This window comes from Homalodisca vitripennis, unplaced genomic scaffold, assembly GCF_021130785.1.
Source record: "Homalodisca vitripennis isolate AUS2020 unplaced genomic scaffold, UT_GWSS_2.1 ScUCBcl_3719;HRSCAF=9429, whole genome shotgun sequence".
In the NCBI taxonomy this organism is placed as follows: domain Eukaryota; kingdom Metazoa; phylum Arthropoda; class Insecta; order Hemiptera; family Cicadellidae; genus Homalodisca; species Homalodisca vitripennis.
In genome coordinates, this window is record NW_025779919.1 from 79,093 (window position 1) to 104,676 (window position 25,584).

Sequence of the window (25,584 nt, forward strand, 5' to 3'; positions counted from 1 at the left end):
TATTCCCTTAAATCAAAACCATCCAGTGGAATGGATGAATATTCAGCTAAAATTGTAAAGTATTGTGCTGATGAGCTTATAACCACCTCTAGTCAGCATAATAAACAAATCTTTTAGACTTGGCCAATTTCCTACTGCATTAAAAACAATCTAAAGTGTATCCAAAACATAAAAAAGGATCAACCACTGAAGTTCAAAATTACCGTCCTATTTCACTTCTTTTCAACATTTTCAAAATAATAGAAAAAGTAGTACTCAATAGGACTTATGACCTACCTAGAGCAGCATAACATAGTTACTAACTGCCAACATGGATTTCTTAAAGGTAAATCAACAACATCAGCTATCATCAGCTTTAGTAGAATACATAATTGACCAAATAGACAAAGGAAAATATATCTCTGCTCCTCCTCCTTGACTATAGCAAAGCTTTTGACTGTTTATGACATGACCTCATATCAGAAAAACTTAAATCTCTTGGCATTACTGGCATAGCAAAACAACTGGTTTAATGAGCTATCTGTCAGGGCGAACACAGGTAGTTGAAATACAGAACATTACACTTGGCCATAAAAACACCTACCAGTCAAACCCACAACCAGGTCACACGTGGAGTGCCACAAGGATCCAGTCCTGGGCCCAGTCATCTTTGTCTTATTTGTCAATGACTTCCCAGCCATACATCCAAGATCACAATACCAACTGTGTAATGTATGCTGATGACACAACACTCTTAATAAAGGATGACACTGCAGAAGGAGTACATACAACCGCCTGCAACTCCCTCTGCAAAGCACTGACATACTGCAGGAAAAATGACCTGGCTGTAAAATCCATCAAAAACCATACAGATTAACTTTAGTAAAAGAAAAGACTACATTCCAAAAATACCTGACGTAGAAATTGAAAACCATGTTAAATTCCTTGGAATCATTCTGGATGGAAATCTTGGCTGGACAGAGCATGTGGATGGCCTTTGCAAAAAAAATCAGCATAGGTATTTATGCTGTTTCGGCGCATAAAATGGATTGGGAAACCTAGAAAATGGCCAAAACAGCCTACTATTCATTAGTAGAAACCCATATGAGGTATGGGATTGCTGTATGGGGCGGATCCTCTGTCGGAAACCTCAACAAGGTGCTTGTCCCTGCAGAAAAAAAAAGCCATTAGAATCCTCGCTGACCTTGAACATCAACAAAGCTGCAGACAAGCCTTCCAAACCCTCGGCATAATGACCGTTACTGCTCTATACATCCAAGAAGTAATTCTACATGTGCACAGCCTGGGTCTTCAAACAGGGAAAGATATCCATTCATACAACACTCGCCATGCAGCCAACTACGTTCTGCCTCCACATCGCACAGCAATTTATGGAGAAAAACCATCTTATATCGGCCGGAAGTTGTGGAACGCTCTCCCAGAAACAATGAGAAGAATTGAAGAGGAGTGCCATACAAGGAAAAACTGCATGACATCCTAGTAAATCAACCATTTTATTCACTGGACGAGTTCCTCAACGCCTGCAATGAAACATGGAGATTTCAAAATGTACCTTGACTTTTTTTTTGTTTTTTTAACTGAAACACAAATGTATAAACATTCATCATCCATATTTATGTAATAATATTATGTGACTCTATAACTGTTCTTAATGAATATGTAATAAAGAAGTTTGTCTATTTGTCTATTTGTCTAACAAGTTATCGTGCTTCTGTCATTTATAATTTACTTGCATATTGCATGTTTATGTTTGCAATACCATGTGTCTGTTGCATATATACATATTTGAGGTGTGATCAAAAAGTTCCAGGACTTTTTATATACTATGGGAATGCAATGTCTCACAGCGATGCGGTTGGCAGCATTGTATTCCCTGACTCAACAGTAACACAGCTGTGTTTGCAGATCAATCATAACATCACTGAAAGTAACATTAGCACAGTTTGTTTGAGATTAGCTTTATAGAGTTTGGCTATTTTTTTGTTTAATGAAAATGAATGTGAAAGAAGAGCAACCTGTTTGTGTGAAGTTTTGTGTGCAACTAAACAAAACGTTTTCTGAAACGTTTTTGATGTTACAAGAGGCTTTTGGTTAAGAATGTCTAAGCCGATCATGCTGCCATCAGTAGTTCAAGAGGTTTAAAGATGGCCGAACATCCACAGACGACGATGCTCGTTCCGGACGCCCTTCAACGTCAATCAATGATTACAATGTTGCTAAAGTGAACGCTCTCGTACGATCAGACCGTCGACTAACAATCCGTGAAATGGCAGAAGAGTGTAACATTTCATTTGGTTCATGTCAGGAAATTTTAACTGAAAAACTTCAAATGGGTCATGTTGCAGCAAAGTTTGTGCCAAAACTGTTGACTGAAGACCAAAAACAACAACGAATTCATGTTTCTGAGGAACTTCTTCAAAAGGCAAATGACGACGAAAGCTTCTTGGATCATGTCATTACGGGAGACAAGACATGGGTTTTGGTTACGATGTGGAAACAAAAGCCCAATCATCACAATGGACATCAAAAGGCTCTCCAAGACCCAAGAAAGCACATCAAGTCAAATCAAATGTGAAGGTCATGCTTACGGTTTTCTTTGACTGTAAAGATGTCGTCTACTATGAATTCCTTCCACAAGGTCAAACAATTAATCGTTTTGTTTATCTCGAAACCCTCAGAAAATTGTATAATGCTGTGAGAAGAAAGAGACCTGAGCTGTGGTAAAGTGGTGATTGGGTCCTTCACCATGACAATGCTCCTGTTCACTCTGCATTAGTTATCCGTGACTTTTGTGTAAAAAACGCAATGACTGTCATTCCTCAGCCCCCCTACTCACCTGACCTGGCTCCAGCAGACTTTTTTCTCTTCCCGAAGCTCAAGAGACCCCTGAAAGGACGAAGATTTCAAACAGTTGACGAAATTAAAGAAAAAACGACGGAGCTGCTAAACACCTTTACAAAAGAAGAGTTCTCTGGGGCCTTTGATCAGTGGAAACACCAGTGGGAAAAGTGTGTAGCTTCCCAAGGGGAATACTTTGAAGGAGGCCAATTTGAATAACCTGTATGTTGTATGAATAAATGTATAAAAATTCAGTCCTGGAACTTTTTGACCACACCTCATATATACACACACACACACATATATATATATATATATATATATATATATATATATATATATATATATATATATATATATTTAACAAGTGAAAATCACTTTCAGCAAGATCAAGGCTGTAGGGGAGATAAGGAAAATCTTCCCAGTTGAACGAGTTCAAGAGTTCTTGCGTACAGTTTGACGTGTGAGGTAGGACATTGTCATGGCACAATTTTGGATGACAATTTTCCTTGGCAGTGTGGAGATGTTCCCGTTTTAACGGCTGGACGCTGACTGAGGTACACAGCATGAGCACACCAACCAATATATACACGATTGGCGTGCGCCTTGTGGCTTCAGGTGGGAAAGTTCTTTACTTTCTGAACAGCCCACATAGTTTAAGACACAACGATAATCTTTGTAAAAATGTCAACCTCCTAGGTCCTAGGTCATATTGATAACAAGCTAACCTGGGACTCATGTCAACCAAATTTCCACAAAGCTTTCCAGAATAGTCTCTTTTAATAAAACGTACATTCTGTATACATCTGAATTATCAAAGAAATGCTTACTTTGCCTATTTCTAGTCAACACTCAGATATGGTCTCGTACTTTTATAGCAAACCATAAACTCAAAACTTCTACTATTATTTTCTAAAAAATATACTGTATGGAATAACTCTGAGTTAATATAAATATGTGCATGACTAGAACATCTTTTTCTTTTAGAAAATATTTACCGAGGGGATGTTGGCGTGTTATCACAAGCTTAGTTCCTGCAACTCCTTTATCAACTGATCTTCCTTTTTCATCTTCTCAATTTGGTTAATTTCTAATACTTTTCCATTTGCTTTCTGTTCTTTCAGTCTTGATATCTCCAACAATTTCTAGAAAAAGGAAACAAAAATTCTAAATATTTAGAAATAACACAAAATAAATATAGAAAAACTGTATCAAATGCAAGCTAAATGACAGATCATTTCCAAAAATGAATAGATTAATCTAATTTCAATGCTCTATGAAATCACTTTAGTAAAAACAAACAAAAAAATCTAAAAAACACTTGTCTTTTTATCTACAATGATCCGTGGGGCAGAACAGTCTTTAAAGTATTATGTTTATTCGAATTTGCTTTAAATTAAATTATAAATTTTCTTGGACCTAATTTTTTTATCCATTGATAATACCACCAAAAATGGACCCTTAAAACAATGATTAGGTATAAGATACTGTCAAAATTAAGCTACAATTTTATAACATACAATATCTTCATAGGTAACTTATGGCAGATATAGTATTATCAACTAATGTATAATGGTTTTTGTAAACTTAAACATCTGTAGTATATACCTATTGACACATTGACACTAACTTTGAACACAAAATGAAGGAAAATTTTAGAAAGTAAACATTAAAACAGGATTATTAAAAAAAACTTACACTTTTTAGTTTCTTGATTTTTTTCAGTTTCTCTGGATCATCCGTAGTGATTTCCTCCGAGAGGATAGAAGGTCTAAAAGGTGCTGGTACACCGTTGGTTGTAATCTCTCCATTTTCCACTGCCTGTTGTCTGGCAGCCTTCTTAGCTTCTCGCTTCTTTTTCAGTTTCAGAGCAGCTTTTGAAGGATTTGCTAGAAAAAAGCGTTTATACGAGTAGATATCAGTTTTGGGTTCACTAATATTTTATCATTATTGTCTACTAAGATTCCAGTTCACTCAAAACATTGTTTACACAGTTATAATTTTGAGATATTCAGACCCATTGCATCAAGCAATCAGTTAATTGTGATGTAAGTTTTTCATTATTAACCCTTTGAGTGCCATGCAAAGTGGTGGAGGTCATGCAGCCAGTGCCAATCATTTGTTACAGGCCATTCCCCTCAGTGCCAAGCACTATTTTTATATTACTGCAGTATTTTACTAAAAAATTAACACCTTTCTTAAAAATTAACATAATGGGACACTTTTTGCTTTATTATTTAGGACAAGATACAGGACCATAAATTTAAAAAAAATATTTATATATGTGTAAACAAAAATACAAAAACAAAAAAACACATTTTTTTGTTTAAGATACAAAAAGTATTTATTTATTTTTGTTTTATTAGTGTTATGTGCCAATTTTATGTTTCCCATGTTAGTTGGAATAAATGTACCAAGTTTCACAAAAATACATTTATATATAACTGAGTTTTGAATTTTGTTATATATTGCCGCAAAATGCTGAAAACCTGCACCAACATGCACGCTTACTCTTGTTCATGTAAAATATATTTTACTAGTTTTAAGAAATAAAATCAAGGTAGATTATACAACTGTTATTTATTTACTATGAACAGACTTAAATTAATTACTTTGGGCTTATTTCATTAGGCCTATTATACTAAATCCTTCAGATGAAATAACTGAGTGAGTGTTTTAATCATATAGGCTAAGAATTAATTAATGTATTTTAATGTATTTTCACGGTCAGATTCCGTTATATGCGCTCAACGCTTAAACTTTTTTCAATGAACTTAGAACATAATAAAACGATGTAGTTGAGTAACAGAACTAACATTCCATCAATCAACAAGCATTTCCAGGTATTGCAATCGGTATTGTTGTCGCTGTTATCTTATCTTTCTCGAGAATCCCGATTACGGTAGGCCGCACGGCATCACATAATTATTTAAGTTTTTTTGCACGGTACATAATTGACTTTCCATTACAATTCAATTTATATTTCTGATCAGCCCCTCTAGAATTTGATATTTTACTGATAGGTACTATCTCGAAGGATTTTTTTCTTTCGTTGACATCAGCGCGGGGCAGCACCGTGCTGCCGAAGCCCGCGCTGATGGCCGGAGGCACTCGCATTTTGGGTGGCAGAGTGTGATCAAGAATAAAAACAAGTTTTGTGTGTTTTTTTCAATAAAGAGTTTAGTTTTTGTTTGGTAATGTTTACTTTTGTTGAATTTTTGTGTTTGGAGAAATGTAGGGGTGTGGTCGATATAATACGTAAGTACCCTTTTTTCTTAGCTAGTAACCAATTGTAATTCATTAGAATCATTAGTAAATGAAAAATTAGCGTTGGGGGCATAATGTTAGTTCTGTTCAAGAATCAAGAATCAAGAATCAAGAAGTTTATTAGCCATTGGTCACAACAAATATGAAATAGGCATCGTCAAAATATACAGCACTGATATTTACAACAACAAAATTAGTTATTACAATATTGTACTATAATTATACTAATTTTATGACCAAGTAACAGGTTTTAATATAATCTATGAAGAGTGTGCAACATGGTTTGTTAATTACGTTATAGCTAATACAGTATAGAAAAATCAGAAATCTACAAATCAAACTAATCAAAAAATGATATTTATGTCACAATCTAAAAAATTCTTTTAAAGAGTAGAATGGATTGCATATGAGCCAGTTACTTATCTTTAGTTTTAAAAATATTGAAAGGAGTCATTGTAGCAGATGCAGGCAGCTTATTATAAAAAGTTATGCAATTGAATTTAAAAGAGTTGCCGGTTTTTACTAGCCTGTGCTGAGGGAGATCTAATTTGTTTTTACCCCTGGTATTGTGTTGATGAAAATCTTGTCTGGTATTGAAATCTGTAATATGTAATTTTTGTATAGACTGAGTATAGTGAAAAATGTAAAGGTTAATAACTGTCATGAATTTGAGATTGATAAAAAGTGGTTTTGCAATGTTTCTAGAGAGCTTGCTTCTACTGATGGTTCTAACTACTTTGTTTTGAATGAGAAGAATATCATTCACAGCATTGGAGTGACCCCACAAAACAATGCCATAGGAAATGTGTGATTGAAAAAAGGCAAAATATGCCACTCTCCAATATTCACAGCTAACAAAATCCTCAGTTTCCACATTAGATACAAGACTCTAGATATTTTTTCTACATACATGGTCAATGTGTGATTTCCAATTAAGCTTGCTGTCAAGATGAAACCCCAACAATTTTACAGATTGATCTTCATAATTTTCAGATAAGCTGAGAAGCAGATTTTGCGTTTTCCTCCTGATTACATATCAGTCTATTAGAAAGTGAACCAATTTAAAGCCAAGCTGTGAGATGCATCCATGTTTTCTTTCAGAGTATTCAACTGCTTATTAGATGAAAAAAGAGTGGTGTCATCAGCATAAATAACAATGTTAGACAACACATTAGAGGGCAGATCATTTATAAAAATGATGAATAAGAATGGTCCTAAAACTGAACCCTGTGGTACACCTGTGGCCACAGAAAGAGTGGTAGACTGCTGGAGCTTGAACAGAAACATATTGTACTCTATTCGATAGATATGACTGCAATATATTAATGGAATTTTCTGATATACCATAGATCTTAAGTTTGTCGAGGAGGATGCCATGATTCACGCAATCGAACGCCTTACTCAAATCAATGAGTGTTAAAGCAACTGACTCCTTTTGTTCAAAAGCATGAAGTGCTTCAACGACTATTTCTGTAACGGCAGAAGTTGTAGATTTATTGGTACGAAAAGCCATGTTGGTTATTACTGATTATATTATTGGACTCAAAAATGTTGATTAAGTTGATGATACATTATAGATTCAAAAACTTTTGATAAGATGGGGACTATAGAAATGGGGCGATAGCTTTGGGGCAGAGATCTGTCCCCCTTTTTTGTAGACTGGCAAATACCTTGGAAATTTTTAGAAGAAGATCAGGAAAATATCCATGTAATAAGCATTGATTGAAGATGAAAGCTAATGGTGAACTGATGTGTTTTATTGTGTTCTTGACAATATAATTAGATATTACCATAAAAGTCGGAAGTTTTAGAGTTTGACAATTTAGCAGCTACCCCAGTTACATCAGTTGGGGTGATTAATGACCAAGTAAATTGAGGTACACAGTTAGTTAAAGTGTTAGCCAGTAGGTTGGTTGCCAATATGTCAGTGTTATCAATGTTAGTTTGAATGTCTGCCACCGACTGTATGAAATACTGGTTAGTTAGGTGTGGATCAAGTGTTGTTGGTGTCACACCTGTGTTGTTTTGTGTTTCTGAGGAAATTACCTCCCAGGCAGCCTTACATTTATTACTAGCTCCCTCTATATGATTTTCAAAACAAGCCCCTTTTTGCTAGGTTGAGCTTTTTTCTATACTCTTTTTTGAAGAATTTTATAAAGGTTATATGCGGCTTTCCATATGCTTGAGACCCAGTTTTTCTAAGAATCTTAAAAACATCAAAATAACCTAGCATTATTTCTCTACCTCTTTTTAAATCTTCATTGTACTTACCACAAAAGTTTCTTTGTCTGCTTGCTTTTAACACCAATTTTAACTAATGGAGATGATAAATACCAAATATTGTTATATGTTTTTAGAAAAACTGTTAAATAAAGTTTCAATGTCAATCTCTTTTCTTTTATAGGTATCAATTATTTCCCACCCTTTCACTCTCCAAACTTTCTGCAAACAATTTAATTTGTGTCTCATTTTGCTTACGCATACATTTTTTGAGGATGTGACTGTCTCATTTGGTCTACATGATCTATCAAAGTTTTAGATTTAATAGAAGAGGATTATGATCGGAAAATGCAGTCAATTCAAAACTTTTAATTCATAACAATCCCTTGAAAAATTTACGAGGATGTTATCGAGACACGGAATCATTTCTTGTAGGAGCCTTATTTATAGCTACCAAGTTAAGAGAGCGTAAGATGTTTACAAAGGTGGTTGTCACTGTGTCAGTGGTTTTATGGAATGGTATATTGAAGTCACCTCCAATGACTAACTTAGAGGTATGCTGCAAAAAACCTTTTTAATAGCTTGTTCAAAGTTATCAAAAAATAAGTCCATATTACCACAAGGTGATCTATACAGAGAAACTATTGCTACTTCTAAATTGGCCAATTTTTATTCCTGAAATTTCTAAATTTTGCTCTAGATTAAATTTGCTTAGGTCTAGTTCACTATATTCAAGCGAATCTCTTATAAAAAATACCAGCACCCCATTTTTTGAGGCTTTGCGACACACCATACTTGCAGCTTTGTAGCCCTGAGGTGTAAATAAAAGATATCTGCTCTTCTAGTAACCAGTGCTCACAAATGCTTTATAATATCTATATGCTTAAGTTTAGACAAGTGTTTCTAATTCTAATAATTTATTACGGAGACATTGGATATTAATTTGTAAAATGTTAAGACCGATGTGCAAGTTTGATTCAATGAGTGAACTAGATTCATTGTTAAAGGTTGTTAAATTTTGAAACAGACAAGGGGTTTTTCCATTATTTTCAACTAAGGTTTTTTTACAATTTTGTACTTTTTTTCTTAGAAAATAACTGTTTTCTACCTTGGGGTTCTACTGTAATATTTCTTTTACATTCATCCACTAATTGTTGAGACACCACTCTTTTGTCTGTTTTTTGGGCGTTTCAAAACCCTGAAAAGGTGAAGAAATAGAAAAAAGAGCTATGCTTCACTTGAGTTGGAGACTGTAGACAAGTCCCATTGTCTCCCGACAGGTGAGGGCTGGTGGAGTGTCCAGGTGGTGGTGTCTGTAGGGGACCTCAGTCACGGTAGGGTCAGTAGTCAGCTTCACTGGTGATGTCTGTTGAAATACTGCTGAGATGGAACTGCTCCTCCAGAGTTGACTCCAAGCTTATCCTTGGGCTGACCTCTATCACAGATGGGCTGGTGGTTTGCTCTTGAGTAGGTATTTCTCCGCAGAGGTCAGGATCAGACTTTGATGTCGCTGAAGTTCTACCAATAGCCTGAACTATCTTCCTGCCAAGCAATTTTTTTCCCATCTTGTTCAGATGCATTCCATGGCGAGTAAAATGCTGTCCTCTCAGTTCAGTCCCATCAATAACATTGAAGCTCTCCATTTCCTCCAGTTTACCGTTTAAAATTGCAATTTCTTTGTTAATGAAATGTTTTTTTCTCCAGGTCGTGTCTTTGAAACAATGGTACACAAAAATAAAGTTGGTATGGTTATTTTGCTGACAAAAACCGATGTATTTGACCTGGAATTACTTGTGCAGCTCGACGGTTTCTGTAGGTAACACGGCTCATATCATTAGCCCCTCCGATTATTACAACCACGTCCTGGTCTGTGAGGTCTGTACACATTGCGTTAGTGTTCTGCAGTATGTGGGTTTATTGGGGCTCCAGGCAGGCATTGACAAAAACCTCAGAATCTGGTACTAGTGGTTTTGCACTGCGTCATACAGATTTTTTACCATGACTGTCAGCAAAAATTTGGATTTTTTTGGGTATAAAACTGTTTTTTAATTGTTTCTTGTTTTGTGTATGTTTTAGATTTAATAATAGGCCTTTTCTGCTTTAATTTACTTTCATTCTTGTAGTCACTGTTTAGTGTGTTGATTTTCAGTCTGGTTTTGCAAAGGTTCATTCTGTTATCAGCCCTGATAAAAATGTCATATTTGTTTGAAAGTGTGATAGAAGTATTTGGGAGGGTTTGGCCACTCATTCAAAGACTTTGTATTAATATGTTTACCTTTTCTGATTACTTCACAGAATGTTTTCCCTGATTCGTCCAGATGATTTTCTTTATGGGTGTTAGAGAGGGATTTTAAGTCCTCTTCAAGTAGTTTGGTTACTTCAATTAGGTTCCTATGGTCTAGCATTAATTCTGAATAAAGGTGTTCAAGATTTTGGCATTTCATTTCTTTTAATTTATTTTCTTCTAATATATTTTCAAGTTTCTTCTTTTCTTGTATAAGTTGTTCTTCTGCATTTGCTCTTTGTTTAGATATCCGTTCTATTTCGTTCTTCCAAATTTTTCTCTTTAGAGTCCAGCCTTAATATGTCAACTTCTTCCTGTAATTTCCCAAATTTTTTCATCTTTTTTGCTGCCAATTTTTCTTGGTTTCATTTAAACTTGAAAGAATGTCTTCCTTTCTCTAAATCCAATATAAATCTGTTACTCAACTACATCGTTTTATAACGTTCTAAGTTCATTGAAAAAAGTTTAAGCGTTGGGGCATATAACGGAATCTGACCTATTTTCGCTTAAGGGCGATCTGTTCCTTTTACTCATTTCGGCAAACTATACCTTATTCAATAATGAAATTGAACTGAAGGTGTTTTAAAAGTAGGAAACTTTTAAAACACCAAAATGTCAAAACAGCCACACTAGACAGCTAGCAGAAACAACTGAACGTAAACAAAACGACTGCAGCATGACAACAGGTGGTTCGCGCCACAGCCTTCTAGATATCAGCTACATAAAAATATTGTATACTATATAAAAAAAACTATCACTATGTGAATTATGTCGTACATTTCTTGGGCTTTAATTTGATACGTTTTACAATATCATACGTCAATATTTAGCAACAGGATGACCAATATTGGAAAGGCCGATCTAGTCGGCCCTTTGCAATTTTCGTCAATACCATCGGGCCGATTAAATCGGCCCTTGGCACTATGCGGAAACGTTGCTAGGCCGATTAAATCGGCCCTTGGCACTCAAAGGGTTAAATAAAATAGACAAAGCCAAAATAAGAACAAACATCTTTCTTTACAATCCACACATATTACTTTTCAGTTTCCACTCACTCTACCAAAGGAATTCTGAAGATAGGATATAGTATAGAATTTCAATTTGATTTTATATTTTTGGTATTTGAAAAGAATTTTCATGCAAACAGTATATGCAATTATTTAACACTTTAATTACAACAAACATACATTTAATTGAAAAAAATCACTAAAGCATTGAATGAAACATTATTTCGATTTCTAGGTTATTTATAATTACCTAATTTTTTAGGTAATTATAATCTCACGAGCCCTGACTTCTTTAAATTATTGGTGGGGCTGCTCACCATATAAAAGATCATGTAACTAAACAAATCTGGGCCTTTCCCTAAAAAATTATTCTAAAAATAGATTTTCCAAAACAGTATTATCTGTGTTTCCTAAAACTAAATACAATTAGACTAAGATTATTGTAACATAACTCTTACAAAATTTTCTAATTTCAATATATTACAAAGTTTATATTGGTATACAACTTTTAATAATACCAATATTATGAATAATTATTTACAAAACCGAAAGCCTGTATGAAACATGTTAATTTAAAGCTCCAGCATTTGCAAATACGATATTTCCCTCTATCACTGCAGTTTTATTAACAAAAACTAGAAATTAATTAATTTTCAAGCCAGATACCCCATGAGATTCGAACACATACTATTTAATCTGAACTTAACATTCACAGTTCACATTTCTCTTCCATATAGCACACAACTTATATGAACTGTAACACAAGCAGTTGGGAACGGAACAACAAAAGAACAAAATTAAAGTGAATTTTAAAGATTATTACTTATCTAGTTACAAAGTTAATTCTGATTGGTTTAGTATTACCGAACACTTTTGATAAATTATATGTACATAACTTACAAGCTGTTTCACTGACAGATGAAGGAACATCTTCATCATCGTGCAATTTGAAATTGATCTCTTTGCCTCTTGCAGAGGGTGGTCTATAAGCTTGTTTTGAGGCTGAAAAAATAAATCAAATTAATATTTCAACTGAGACCACTTATCTTCACCAACCTAAAGAAAAGTAATTTATTCTTGAATGGTAAATTCAGTGAAGGTAAACATTTAATGAAGTCTACACATATATTTCTACTCTTCCTCTCAATTGGATAAGTCTTTCTATCCATGTATGTATTAAAAATGTATTACATTTATGTACTAAAATCTGGATCTTTGCTCGACACATACTTAACCTGTTACAAATTCAATTCTGATTCTGATGCCAATAGCAAAATTTAGTCTTGATTCTGAATTTGATACTCATTTTTTATATAAATAATGACTAAACTGCAACTAAAGCATTTAGATAGAGTAGGAACAGCAGGCTTAACTTTACCAGACTATAAGTATACTCCTGTTCTTCATTATAAAAACGATAAAAAGAACGAACTCAATGAAGAAGAAGAAGAATATCCTTCCGATCTTATAAAGGTAAGTCTAATCTTCCTATAATATCTCAATTCTCATGTTTGAACCTAGCTTTTTAACCTCTTTAAAACATAAATAGTAACTAAGAATGTACAAAATACTAATGGTTTTGTATGTACCACTAACCCTTTGCACACCATAGACAGATATAGCCTATTAGTAAACTCTGAACTAAACACCAAATACAATTAATTATACATGAAACAATAAATAGTGTCTCATGGTGTTTTTGCAGTTCACTGAATTAACTTATTCATAGCAGGGCCAAGCTCTGTGCTTTTCACAGTAACCTGAGAAGTATTTTTTAGATGACTTTTTTTCATACATTACGCAGCATGGGGTGTTGGAGGTCCTTGGTGGTCTCATGTTGCACACAAATGAGGTCTGCTTGTCTTTCTTGTGTGTTGTAGAGAGCCATAACCAAACATATTCCTTGTCAGCCAGTGGTGTGTGTTACTAATTGACCTATTATCACAACTGTGTCTATGACAAGTTGTTGTTGTTCGTTGTTTGATAGTGTTTTGTTCATGTTAAATATTTTATCTTGAGTCATAGTAAATTATAGTTGTGTGAATACAAAATTGTAATAAGACAAAATATTAAACAAAACAAAAAACAGAGTAATTATATGTATTTATATAATTTTTCAGTTTAAGTATATTGCAACATGCATTTGAATTCAGATCAAATGGTCAGTTTTTTTTAATAATTGTTTTTAGATATTTGTCACTAAAACAACTAATTCTAATTAAAATGTATCATTTTATATTTTTTGGTAGAGGGAAGGGAGTTTGCCTTTTGAAGTACTATTATATAACTTAATAAAAAAATGATTACTCGACTAACACAACATGTTTTAATGTACATTCAAAAGGTTGACACAATGCACGATATTACAGTTTTGCCAAGGTCATTGTTTCTAAACATAAAATGGTCAGATAAACATAAAGGGAACCAAAGCCTCCATCCCTCTCTAACCCACACCAAACCGATGTGTAGAATTCTATTGAGCTTTCCCACTTGGCATTGCTCTCTAAGCTATACAGTTATGAAACGTTTGATTGTTTGGTACCAGGCTGGATACCGCTTGGCCAGATTGACATGTTTTATTGTATATTAACTTTTATAAATTTTTTATTCATAAAGCTAGACTAGTTATATTTTTTATTAATCGTTCTAAAATATTCAGAAAAGAAACAAAAATTCAAGATGACGTCTGCACAAAAATATTATGTGCACTGTCTTTTGGGATTGGAAAGGTGTTTTGCTGATTTTCTCCCAAGACGTCAAACCATTAATACGGCAAGGCAAGGTATTGCAAAACCTTAAGAAAACTAAGGGGGCAATTCAAAACAAACAGAGAGGAATGCTCAGTAATGGAATTGAGTTGCTCTATGACAATGCTCGGCCCCATACCGCTGGTGACACTCAAACAATGTTTCGACAATTTCGTTGGGAGCAGTTCGAACATCCACCCTACAGCCCGGACTTGGCACCGTCTGACTACCACTAGTTCCTGCACATGAAGCGAGAGCTAGGCGGCCAACGTTTTGAAACCGACGATGAAGTGAAAACTGCAATTAAGTCGTGGCTACATTCGTTGGCAGTAACCTTCTATGAAGAGAGTATAGACAAATTGATCACCCACTACGACAAGTGTTTGAACATCGGTGGAAACTATGTTGGAAAAATAGTTTAAGGTTTGGGTTTTCATGTAGAAATAAAACTGTGTTGAAAATTGTTTACTTGTTTTTTTTTAAACAGTACTTATTTTCTAAACACGCCTCAAGTGCAATGAAAGCCCACCTAATGCACGTTATGCTAAGATTCTTTTACCTTGAGGTTGGCTAGGCTGGATACCCTCCACACTCTTGGTAGTGATGGCAGGCGTACGGAAAACCCCAGAGGGAAAGTTCTGCCACAACACTTCCCACAGCTCCTCCTGCTTGTTCCAAGGGCGTTCATACAGAAGGGCTCCCGTGTAGTGCCAAATCTTGAATCTGATAAAGCACCAATTCATTAACAGTGTTTCTCGCCGCAAGTTCACCAACAAACATTTATAAAAATCGTAACACTGATAAAAGTCCAATAAAGTACATAAGTATTTAATAAAGGATGAGTTATTTTACCTGAAGTTAGGGCTCAGAAGCCCTCTCTAACAATTAACACATAAGAGCTGTAAGTGAGTTTTATATACTGTAAATAATTATTGAAGAATAGAATTATCAGAAGGAGAATTTTCAAAGAAAAGTTGACATTTTAGGTTATCCTTCCCTTGCTACATCGACTAGTCATCAATCCCTTTTTTTTTTTTTTTGTGGGGCTCCGACTCCTGTTTTTATTGTAAATAATTTTACAGTCATAAATAACTGGGAGTTCGTAATTGCATTAATACAAATGTTTTATTAAAATTGTTACTAATAACTTGGCTCCTTCACCTCAGTGCTGCCAACCTAAGGACTGGGACTCCACCTTCACAAATCACTGCTTGAATAAAGTACAATGGTAATAAGTCTAAATTTTCTCATTGTAGGTACTTTTTTATTCTCAAATACAGTTAGTGATTGTAATAGAAGTGTATATTATAGAGTTGTTACATATACATATAGCAACTAACCCATTTCCCATCCTGAGTCTGGGTGCAGTCGTCGCTGTCATGAAGTGTTCCCCATCTGGTGACCTAGAACAAGACAATGCTGGAGAGTGAGTTTTAATGTTTACACATTATCAGCGTCCTACTTAGTATAATTCTCTACAATTAATATAATATACATTTTTTTATTTCCATATTATTCATTTCACAAATCTATGAAAATTTGATGGAAATGTATTGAACTTTACATTTACTAAATGAATGAAATTTTCTAATAGTAAATTAAGTACTTGAAGCCAACATACCAGTGTAATAATGTTGTGTCCGGAGACTCCAATTTGCTGATCAGTTTCCGACTAGTGACATCCCACACTTCGACTTGTCCACTAAGGTTGCCAAAACCTCCCAGCAACAAAATTACAACCAACGTCAAGGAATTGAAACTTCCTTTTTGGTCAAATATGTCATAAGTATTTGAGATCAGCCTAAATATTTCAATCATATGCCATTGTCACTTCTAATCTACAAGTAGTTATGAGGAAGTATGTTTAAGTTTACAGTTAGAGAATGTTCTAGATGGTATAAAATCATAACTAGATGGAGGAACACTCCTAACTATTAGTGCTAAAGATATCCATGCTTGTTTATAATCATTTCAAGGATAAAGTATAAATATTAAATCGGTTTAATAGTATGGCAGGCAGTATGGATGAAGTGGGTTTAGATGTGTGTGTGTGTGTGCGTGTGTGTGTGTGCGTGTGTGTGTGTGCGTGTGTGTGTGTGCGTGTGTGCGTGTGTGCGTGTGTGTGCGTGTGTGTGTGTGTTATATAAAAGATTTGTTTTTACTGACCTACTAAAAACCACAAAAGATAGATAGACATGAAATTTGGTAAAGACTTTTATCTTGTACCCTAGAGGCACACTAAGGAAGGATTTTTCTCTCCAGTCTGAAAATAAATCAAAAGAAACTATAAATAATATAAATCTTGCACTGTGAAAATTCCCGAAAAAAAAAACAAACAGAAAGTTAAAATGAAAGCAACAAAACACAAACATCATAGAACTAATGTAAACTGCTGCTGTTTGTAAGTGAGCATAATAAAATTAAATACAACATACTCAAAAACAGATCTTATCAATGTGTTATTAATTTTTTAATAACTGCCACTGCATTAACCGTCATGTAGTGGCATGTGTCATTAAAATATTAATGTTTCTCAGAGTAAAATAATGTTGAGTTTAGTCTCAAAAGAAAAATGTTATGCTACTTTACTCCCTCAATTCATAGAGTAATGTCTTATTAACCCTACAGTTGGCTTGAAACGAATTTTTCATCGCCAAAACTTTTATATTCAAGTCTGTCATACGAGGGCTGTTTTTTAAGTAAGGGCCGTTCTCCCGTACACGGTAGTAGTTCGCGTTCCTGCCGTAACGAGCGTGCGCGCCCCGCCATCCGGCATTCCTAGCAAACAACTTCATGTCAGTTGCAGCTCTGTAGCTAACCTGTATGCATTACTGTGGATCTTTAAAATGTTTAAGATTATCGAATCACCCGCCGCGTGTGAGATTCGGTCAGTGATACGATTTTTGACTGCAAGAAACATGTCGGCTGCTGACATTCACCGTCAGCTTTGTGAGGTGTATGGTGCCAAGGCAATGAGTGAAGGTAAAGTGCGGAAATGGGTCCGAGAATTTAAAGATGTCCGCGAAAATGTCCACGATGAAGATCGTTCAGGCCGGCCATCTGTGATCACGGGAGATTTGGTTACTGCAGTTGACGCAAAAATTCATGAGGACCGACGGTTCACAATAACCAGTCTCTCTATGGAATTTCCTCAAGTGTCTAGGTCAGTACTGTACAAAATTGTGTCAGAAAACCTAAACTTTAAAAAATTGTGCTCAAGATGGGTACCCAAACTCCTCACTGAGGATCACAAAAAAAAGAGATTAAGCAGTTCTTTGACTTTCTTGACCCGCTACGACGAGGAAGGAGACGACATGTTGAGTCGAATTGTCACAGGAGATGAAACATGGGTATCCCATATCACTCCTGAATCAAAGCAACAGTCCTTGGAATGGCGGCACACAACATCTCCAGTCAAAGTCAAAGCCAAGCAAACGCTGTCGCGGCGCAAAGTTATGGCAACTGTGTTCTGGGACAGGCGCGGTGTTTTGCTAGTGGACTTTATGCCGCGAGGAATGACGATTAACTCAGAAGCCTACTGCGCAACCCTGGCCAGTCTCCGACGCGCCATTCAGAACAAAAGACGCGGCATGCTGACAAAGGGAATTCTGCTCCTCCACGACAATGCAAGGCCTCACACCGCTGCTCGGACACAGGAAATGATCGACTCTTTTGGCTGGGAAGTTTTGAATCATCCGCCGTACAGCCCCGACCTTGCTCCGAGCGATTTCCACCTTTTTCGGTACTTGAAAAATCATCTTGGTGGGAAGCGCTACAATGACGACGAAGAAGTCAAGACGGCCGTGAACTCCTGGTTGTCAGAGCAGGCGGCAAATTTCTTTGAAGAGGGATTTCAAAACTTAGTTTTAAGATATGATAAGTGCCTTAACAAACAAGGCAACTATGTAGAAAAATAAAAGAAAGTATGTAGATTCTGAAAATAAATGTATTTTGAAAAAAATAATTGTTGCTAATTTTTTAAAAAATAACAGCCCTTACTTAAAAAACAGCCCTTGTATTTTAAAGTAGAGAATCTATATTAAACACAAAAGAGAATGTGAAAGGATATTGTTGCCATGAGGATTGTAGTAGATGCTGTTCCTGGAGCCAGATCCAAGATTGAAGACAGGTTCACACTTAAGGTTATACAGAGTGGCCTTGGCTGGCATGAAACCATAGACCACACAGAACTCTGTACCCAGAGGACTCCATGACACTGCATAGATAGGCCCTTCCTTACCTGAAACCGATCTTAGCAATAATATTGTGTGACTTGTCTATTTTAACCTGAGGATCTATTTAGTCTGCTGATAACCATTCCAAAGTTTAAAAATAAAATTAAAATAGCCTGCCTTTATCTTCACTAAAAGTAACAATAATCTGTTGAAAATGTATACATGTGACTAATGTTAAAAATAATAATTTTAGGATTTGTTGTGATTTGCTGTACATTAAGAATGATGTTTGCATATTTTAATGGTTTTATGACTGTCCTTTATTGCAAATAGTGAGGTTTTAATATCCCAGATTTTAAATGTTCCCAGCTCATGCGATAAAACTCAATACTGTTTATTCTGGCTGAGTTTTTTGCATTTGTTTTTTTTTTTTATTAAGGCCGTGCGACATTTAAATATTACAGATAACTGAATACAGAACTGAAAAAATTGGGTTCCTATATTATATTTTTGTTTCAAAGACCACAAACGTTATGGCAATAAAAGTGTAGAGTTATGAAAAAATTTAGACAAAAAACTGGTCACATGGTAATAATTTGTATTTTGTTTCATGTTCACTTCTATTCAGCCAAAGTGTCAACCTCAAAACAATTAGAATTTTTTTAATTTGTAATTTCTTTAACTGAATAATGATTTTATCCGCAAGTGTGAGAAAGCTGAAATTGCACAACTTTTTTTCAAGATTAATACCAGGTAATGCTCACTTACTATTGTGTCCGACATCCGATAATCACAAATACAAGAATAAATAATTTTCTTTCTCACATAAGTGTGGGTACAACTTCTCTTCAAAGTGTTGACACATGGATGAATTGGAGTCAATTTAGTGTTTGCTAAACAGTAGTCAAAATGCAATACAGCTTACAACTGTAACAGCTAGTTTCTTTATTAAATATACATTTAGAAATGTATTGTAAGATACAAATAAAACCTGTAAATGTGATGAGGTGTACTGACCAAGAACGACCATGGCTGTGTCTCCTTTGACGGAGACAAAAAGTAGAGACTGCTTGCCATAATAGGATGATCCGGTTTTGTCAACCTCCATACTTGCCATCACCAAAGCGCCAGTGCCCTTGCGATTCCACCACATCTCCACTTTGTCAGACTGTCAACACAATATCATAAACATATAGGCTGTTCTCTATTAACCAACGTTTTCATAACTAATTATAAATTTACTTAGTTACGTCACATTTCATAATAACAAATAAATATTCTAAAAACAACCTGAACATTAAATAATAAATAACTTTTTTTATAAATATATGAAAATATATATTACATTATAATTTTCAACATTGAAAATATCATTCCTCTAATATTTGGTATTATACAATAATATCCAATAACATTACCTTGAAGATGGAACTTATATTGGTTACATAACTTGTAAACATCACTTTAAAATAACAAACAAACCGATAATTATACTTTTAATTTTGTGAAGTGTTTCTATAGCATGAGCATGAGGAGTTGTTTGTTATTTTACATAAAAGTGATGTAAGTGATATTTACAATAACATTATGTTTTGTTTTGTCACATTTTACTTAATGCAAAAAGATAACATATATTAGTTGCATAAAAACTATAAAGCTAGAAAATGAACTTTTGTCCACTTGAATTGTGACAATTTTTATTTTAATAGTTCTAATTTATAAGATCACTTGAATCTTTTTTGGATTTACTTCAGTCTGAACTTTAAATTAATAAGGGTGACCACTCAAAACCTCTTTTTAGATTCCCGGTTTTCTCCTGGTTTTCCCGATCGAAAATGTCCAATTATCTAGTCTATTTTTAAACCAAATAGACAACTATAGTATTATATTTAACCCTTACGCCAAGTGCAACAATGACATTTATTTTCACAACTATTGTAGCATAATGTGAACAATAAAGTAATTTTACTTATGAGAACTGTCGCAAGTACTTGCTACAGTTGTATCGCTGGTTGTTCCGGGAGTCAATACGAAGTCTGTTTACACACAATAGTGATGTCTCGGCAATGTTTATAATTAATACATATGGGGAACACTCGACACTAGCAATGGCAGACGTGAACAGCAGGGCAGTACCACACGATGGTGCTTATCCGCCGCCAATTTTAATTATTAAATGTTTCTCCTGCCATTCATTCCTCAGCTCAGTCTGTCATTGCTGTGCAACAAGACGCAAACGCCCTTTTCCCGACGCTACTTGTTGTAACTAACCCACTACTTTTTTTTCTCCTAAAGGTATCTTATTAAGCTTTGTATACATCCAACTGACATTCTGGTGTACTCAAAACCCGGGCTGCACCTCTTATAAAAGTCAAGTTATTCAACCAACCGAACTCAGAAGCCTGTTTATAACACTGCACATTTTAGGCCTGTGCTATCTATCTAATACACGTCTTTCCAAAACACTATTTTCTCTAAAGAATAAGAGTTGTACAACTTTGTCCAGAGACCCCACTTCGGTGACTGAATAATACTTAAGTACAAAAAACCCGTTTGTATCGCGGTTGTTGCCGCTCTGCCATGTTACCGCTTAAAGCGTACCACTCGTTTAGTAACGAAGTCAGAAACAATCAGTAGGCAGATTTTAATTGTCCAATGCATTGTTACGTTTGGGGTGGGGGCAGAGGCTTGCCACGGCACAGGAATAGAAGTAATCAAGATAAACTTAATTTTATAAGTTCTTGGAGAAAAAAAACTATTTTTGAAATTTTCCCGGTTCTCAGAAAAATTCCTGGCTTATTCCTGGTTTTCCCGGTCGTATGGCCACTCTGTTAATTACTTAAACATAATATGAAGATTATTTTCAATGTGGAAAAAATTTTATTTTAATCCCAGATAAATTCATTACTTCTTTTGACCAAAATCCTAACTCCTGTAGTACAAAATATATGTTCGAAACTTAAATAAATATAAAAGATAACTTCCCAAACTGTTTAATGTATTTTATTTACAAAGGCTGCACTGATAATACTATTATTCCTAAAACAGAGAAAATTAAAATCATTTGAAGCTGGATAAAAAATATCTACATTTCTCCCTAGCATGCAATTATCTTTAAAAATATTTATGTTCATTTGTTCAGTTATATTTAAAATAGGTTTTTGTAGTTATTATAGGAAGTAAAATCATGAAAACGGGTTTTTAAGACAATATTTTCTACAAATAAATATGCATAACAAAGCAAAACGTGGCATTAGCCAATTCATTAAAAACTACCATAATTTAAAAAACATTTAATCCTTATTAGTCATCCTACAGTATTTGTAAACTATGTTCACATTTAATATATAACATACAATTTGACAACTCAAACAAGAAATTACATTGCCATTGTCCTCCCCCCCCCCCCACAAGTAAAAAGCCTCTTAAAAAACACCAACATACAGCTCAAATGGCATTCAATTTCAATGAAAACTAGTTTTTGAATCGATAGGTGGCTGAGAAAAACAAATGGAATGCACCAGTTGTATGGCTTTCAGTTAACATTCTAATGCATTTCACCACCAGTTTAACAAACTACAGTTCCCTATCGAGGGCAAAAACTTTAAGTGAGATTTGTCATGTATGGAATCTATACCCCATGAATTTACCCTAATACAGGTGACAAGAGTTAATTTAGTCACATTGCAATTAAAGAAATCCGATACACAGTTCTCTGTTTCGACAAATGTTAGCTGGAACCATTGCTTGACATAGCATATTCATAGCAACAGTTCCACATCTGGAACAGATTGGCATTTCTCCATACTACATTAATAGAGTCAACTTTGAATCACACCACACATTGTAGCAGTCAGGCACTTTCAATGCTTTTAAACTATCTAATAATGAGATTCCTAGCTTACATGTGGTTTTCCCGGTCAGCAGGGAACCACCATAATTTAAAATGGTCAGATGGCCACTAATATACATAATTTTTGTAAATTAAACAATCTTTTTACAAGGTATCATTAATAGTAAAAACTTCATGTATTTTCCTAATAATGTAAAAAATTCATGTATTTTCCTAATAACCCATTAGTGAGAAAAAAAACTCTTAAGTTATTTACCTGAAAAAAATGTTTTACTGGCAACAGGTGTATCAAACTTAGGGTACTGGAACAGCTTGATGAAAGAGGGCTGACCTGGCTTGCCTGGAAACAAAGTATGCAATAATAAACATAGTAATTTGTTTACAATACATTAATACCTATTGAACTGATTAGAACGTATTTTACATTATTATTAAATGTATAGATACACAGTTTTTTAATAATAGCTTTGTTATACAAGATATAGTCGAAAAATTCCTGAAATTGATGAATTACAATTTACTGGAAATAAGTTGTGTGTTTTTTTTTTATTTTCCTTCAAAATACTTTTTTTGTAGCATTCATACACTTTTTTCATCTTTCATACAACTAAAAACTTTTTTAATCCATTTTTTGAAAGCTACTTCAGATAGATATAACATTTTCCATCACTTCATCTGATTCGGCATGTTTTCTTTCAGTTTCTTTTTTACAATGCTGATACAACAAAGAACTCGTACGCATAGCTTATTTAGGCAAAGAATATAGTCATTTGATTCTTGAACTTATATAATAAATATTATGATACGAGGGGTATTAGAAAAATAAGGTTCCCTATGTCGCCGAGACAGAATGCGATATGTTGGGAGAAATCTGGCAACACTGTCTTACACATCAGCTGTCCCTCTCTCTATCCATACCACTCGCGCCTCGCTACGTCCAACAGTGCCGGCCTAGCTGCCTTCGAAGATGGAGCTCACTGTCGTTGTTACCGCGCCAGATGCGAAATTCGTGCTGTAATACGTTTTTTAAATGCAAAACAGATTTCAGCTATTGAAATTCATCGTCAGTTAATCAAAGTTTATGGGGAAAACTGCATATCTGTTCAACACGTTCGGAAATGGTATAGAGAATTCAGTGAAGGCCGCATGGAAATTCACGATGAAAACCAAAGTGTACGGCCTTCAGTTTCAGATGGAGTTGTTGAAAAAGTTGAGACAATATTGCTTGAAGATCGGAGAATCACCATTCACAGGAACAACAGTAAACTCTGACAGATATTGTGACACATTAAGAAAACTGAGCCGCGCGATCCAGAACCGCCGGAGAGGAAGATTGTCCAGTGGTGTGAGGCTTCTCCATGACAACGCTCGACCTCATGTCTCATGTCAAACTCAAGAACTGCTCACAAATTTTGGCTGGACTATTATGCCCCATCCCCCCTACAGCCCAGACCTAGTCCCAAGTGATTATCACTTATTCCCAAAATTAAAGGAATACTTGGGTGGCCAACGCTTCAGTACTGATGATGAAGTCAAGGAAGGATTACTCAAAGGATTGGCGGCAGAATTTTACACAAGGGGATAGAAAAGTTGGAGCATCGTCCACAAAAGTGTTTGGACAGAAACGGTGATTATGTGGAAAAATAGCTTAACTTTTAAGTTTTAAATTGATGTATAACACTAAGTAGAAATATAGAGCTGTCTATTTTTAAAAATCATGGGAACCTTATTTTTCTAATACCCCCTCGTACTACAAATGGAACTAAGACTGAAAACTACAACCTCAAAAACTGGTAATATGGTAATTGATTGGAGTACAGACTTTTTATGTTCTTTCAACATGGTATTTGGTATTGTAAATAAATTTATTACAGAATGAATAAAAAATAAATAAAATGAATAAATTATTTCCCAAACATATTGTACGCACTTCTGTCGATTTTCTTTATTATTTTACAATAAAATACTTTTGTTTTTGAAACATTTTGTGTAATTATGTATCCCTGTCGATATTAACATATTATGTCAAGTTTTTGAGATTGTATATAAGTATAAATTTAAATACTTTGGTAAAGATAGCTAAAAATGTAATAAATATAATACACCAGTATGAGTTACTACAACACAATAAAATAAGGTGTATAAAAAAAATGAATGCGACAAAGTAACATTGAAAAATGTACATTTTCAGGTACAGCAAACATGATTTCTAATTTTAATTTAATTTCCCCCAAAATTAATAGTCTGTAAGAATACTAAAATTAAGTGTCACAATACACGCTGTATTTTCAGAATTTTTGAATAAGGGCTAGGAAAGAAATAAGAATTTCAATTTAAGTAATTTGTTTTTAATTTCCAACTGAACTTAATTTATTTTGAATTGAACAAACAAAATAAGTCCATTTTAAATCTTTTATAGATGTCAGATATGGACAGAGTTTTATGAGACACAATGGGTGAACTTACCTGGAACATAACAGAGTAAATGAAAGGGAGCATTGCCTTGCGAGAGACTGACGCTCACCACCTTCTGACCCTGTAACTTGTGGGCTGGCTTTTCGAATTGTGCTCCTGCATAACAGGCTACTTCGTTGTTCACGTTGTGTATACACACCGACTCGTCGAAGCTCCACTGTGGTTCCCTGGACAGTTCAACATTATTTTATACCCTTTGTTGGGTCACAAGGGTTGATTAGATCAGCATTGATATCTGATGTATAAAACCCAACATGGTGGGATCTAATTAATTCTTACACAGTGCATTTATTTTTCTATGCAAAATATACAAAAACTAGCATGTTCAATGACATTTTAAAAATGTTAGGCAAGGATTCTGTTTAATATTGAATTAATGAAGAATGTTATACAATGCAGCTGAGCATAATCGTGTTAACAATTGCAATTTATAGCTACAGTATGGAGACAATTATTATTAAATAGTTTTGTTAACAATCATTAGCAGATTATTATCTGATGTAGATTTCTGGTAGTAATTTAATCGACTATTTTAGTGCCAGATACCAACGTTGTAGAATTAACAACTCGGTAAATATCTGCAATTTTTAAACATTTTAGAAAAACTAAATTCCAACATTGTTATTTATAAATATTTAAAATACAATGTGTTTTTTTGCACTGATTGTAAAAATATGAAAAGTACTATTTGTTTTTAGCCCTGTTTGTAAAAATATTC

At 34.5% G+C, this 25,584-nt stretch overlaps 1 protein-coding gene across 1 annotated transcript in view; it reads right to left on the minus strand.

Moving 5' to 3' along the window:
- Positions 1-25,584, minus strand: part of LOC124372676 (eukaryotic translation initiation factor 2A-like) — a 49,673-nt gene that overhangs the window by 15,741 nt on the left and 8,348 nt on the right. Inside the window, exons 4-13 of the mRNA XM_046831085.1 lie at positions 24,858-25,033; positions 22,652-22,731; positions 19,556-19,709; positions 18,433-18,603; positions 15,985-16,096; positions 15,704-15,766; positions 14,923-15,086; positions 12,517-12,618; positions 4,537-4,727; positions 3,837-3,983 (exon numbers count right to left, since the gene is read on the minus strand). Coding sequence (XP_046687041.1) covers positions 3,858-3,983; positions 4,537-4,727; positions 12,517-12,618; positions 14,923-15,086; positions 15,704-15,766; positions 15,985-16,096; positions 18,433-18,603; positions 19,556-19,709; positions 22,652-22,731; positions 24,858-25,033 — 1,339 coding nt within the window. The 3' untranslated portion in view covers positions 3,837-3,857. The remainder of the gene's footprint in view (positions 1-3,836; positions 3,984-4,536; positions 4,728-12,516; positions 12,619-14,922; positions 15,087-15,703; positions 15,767-15,984; positions 16,097-18,432; positions 18,604-19,555; positions 19,710-22,651; positions 22,732-24,857; positions 25,034-25,584) is intronic.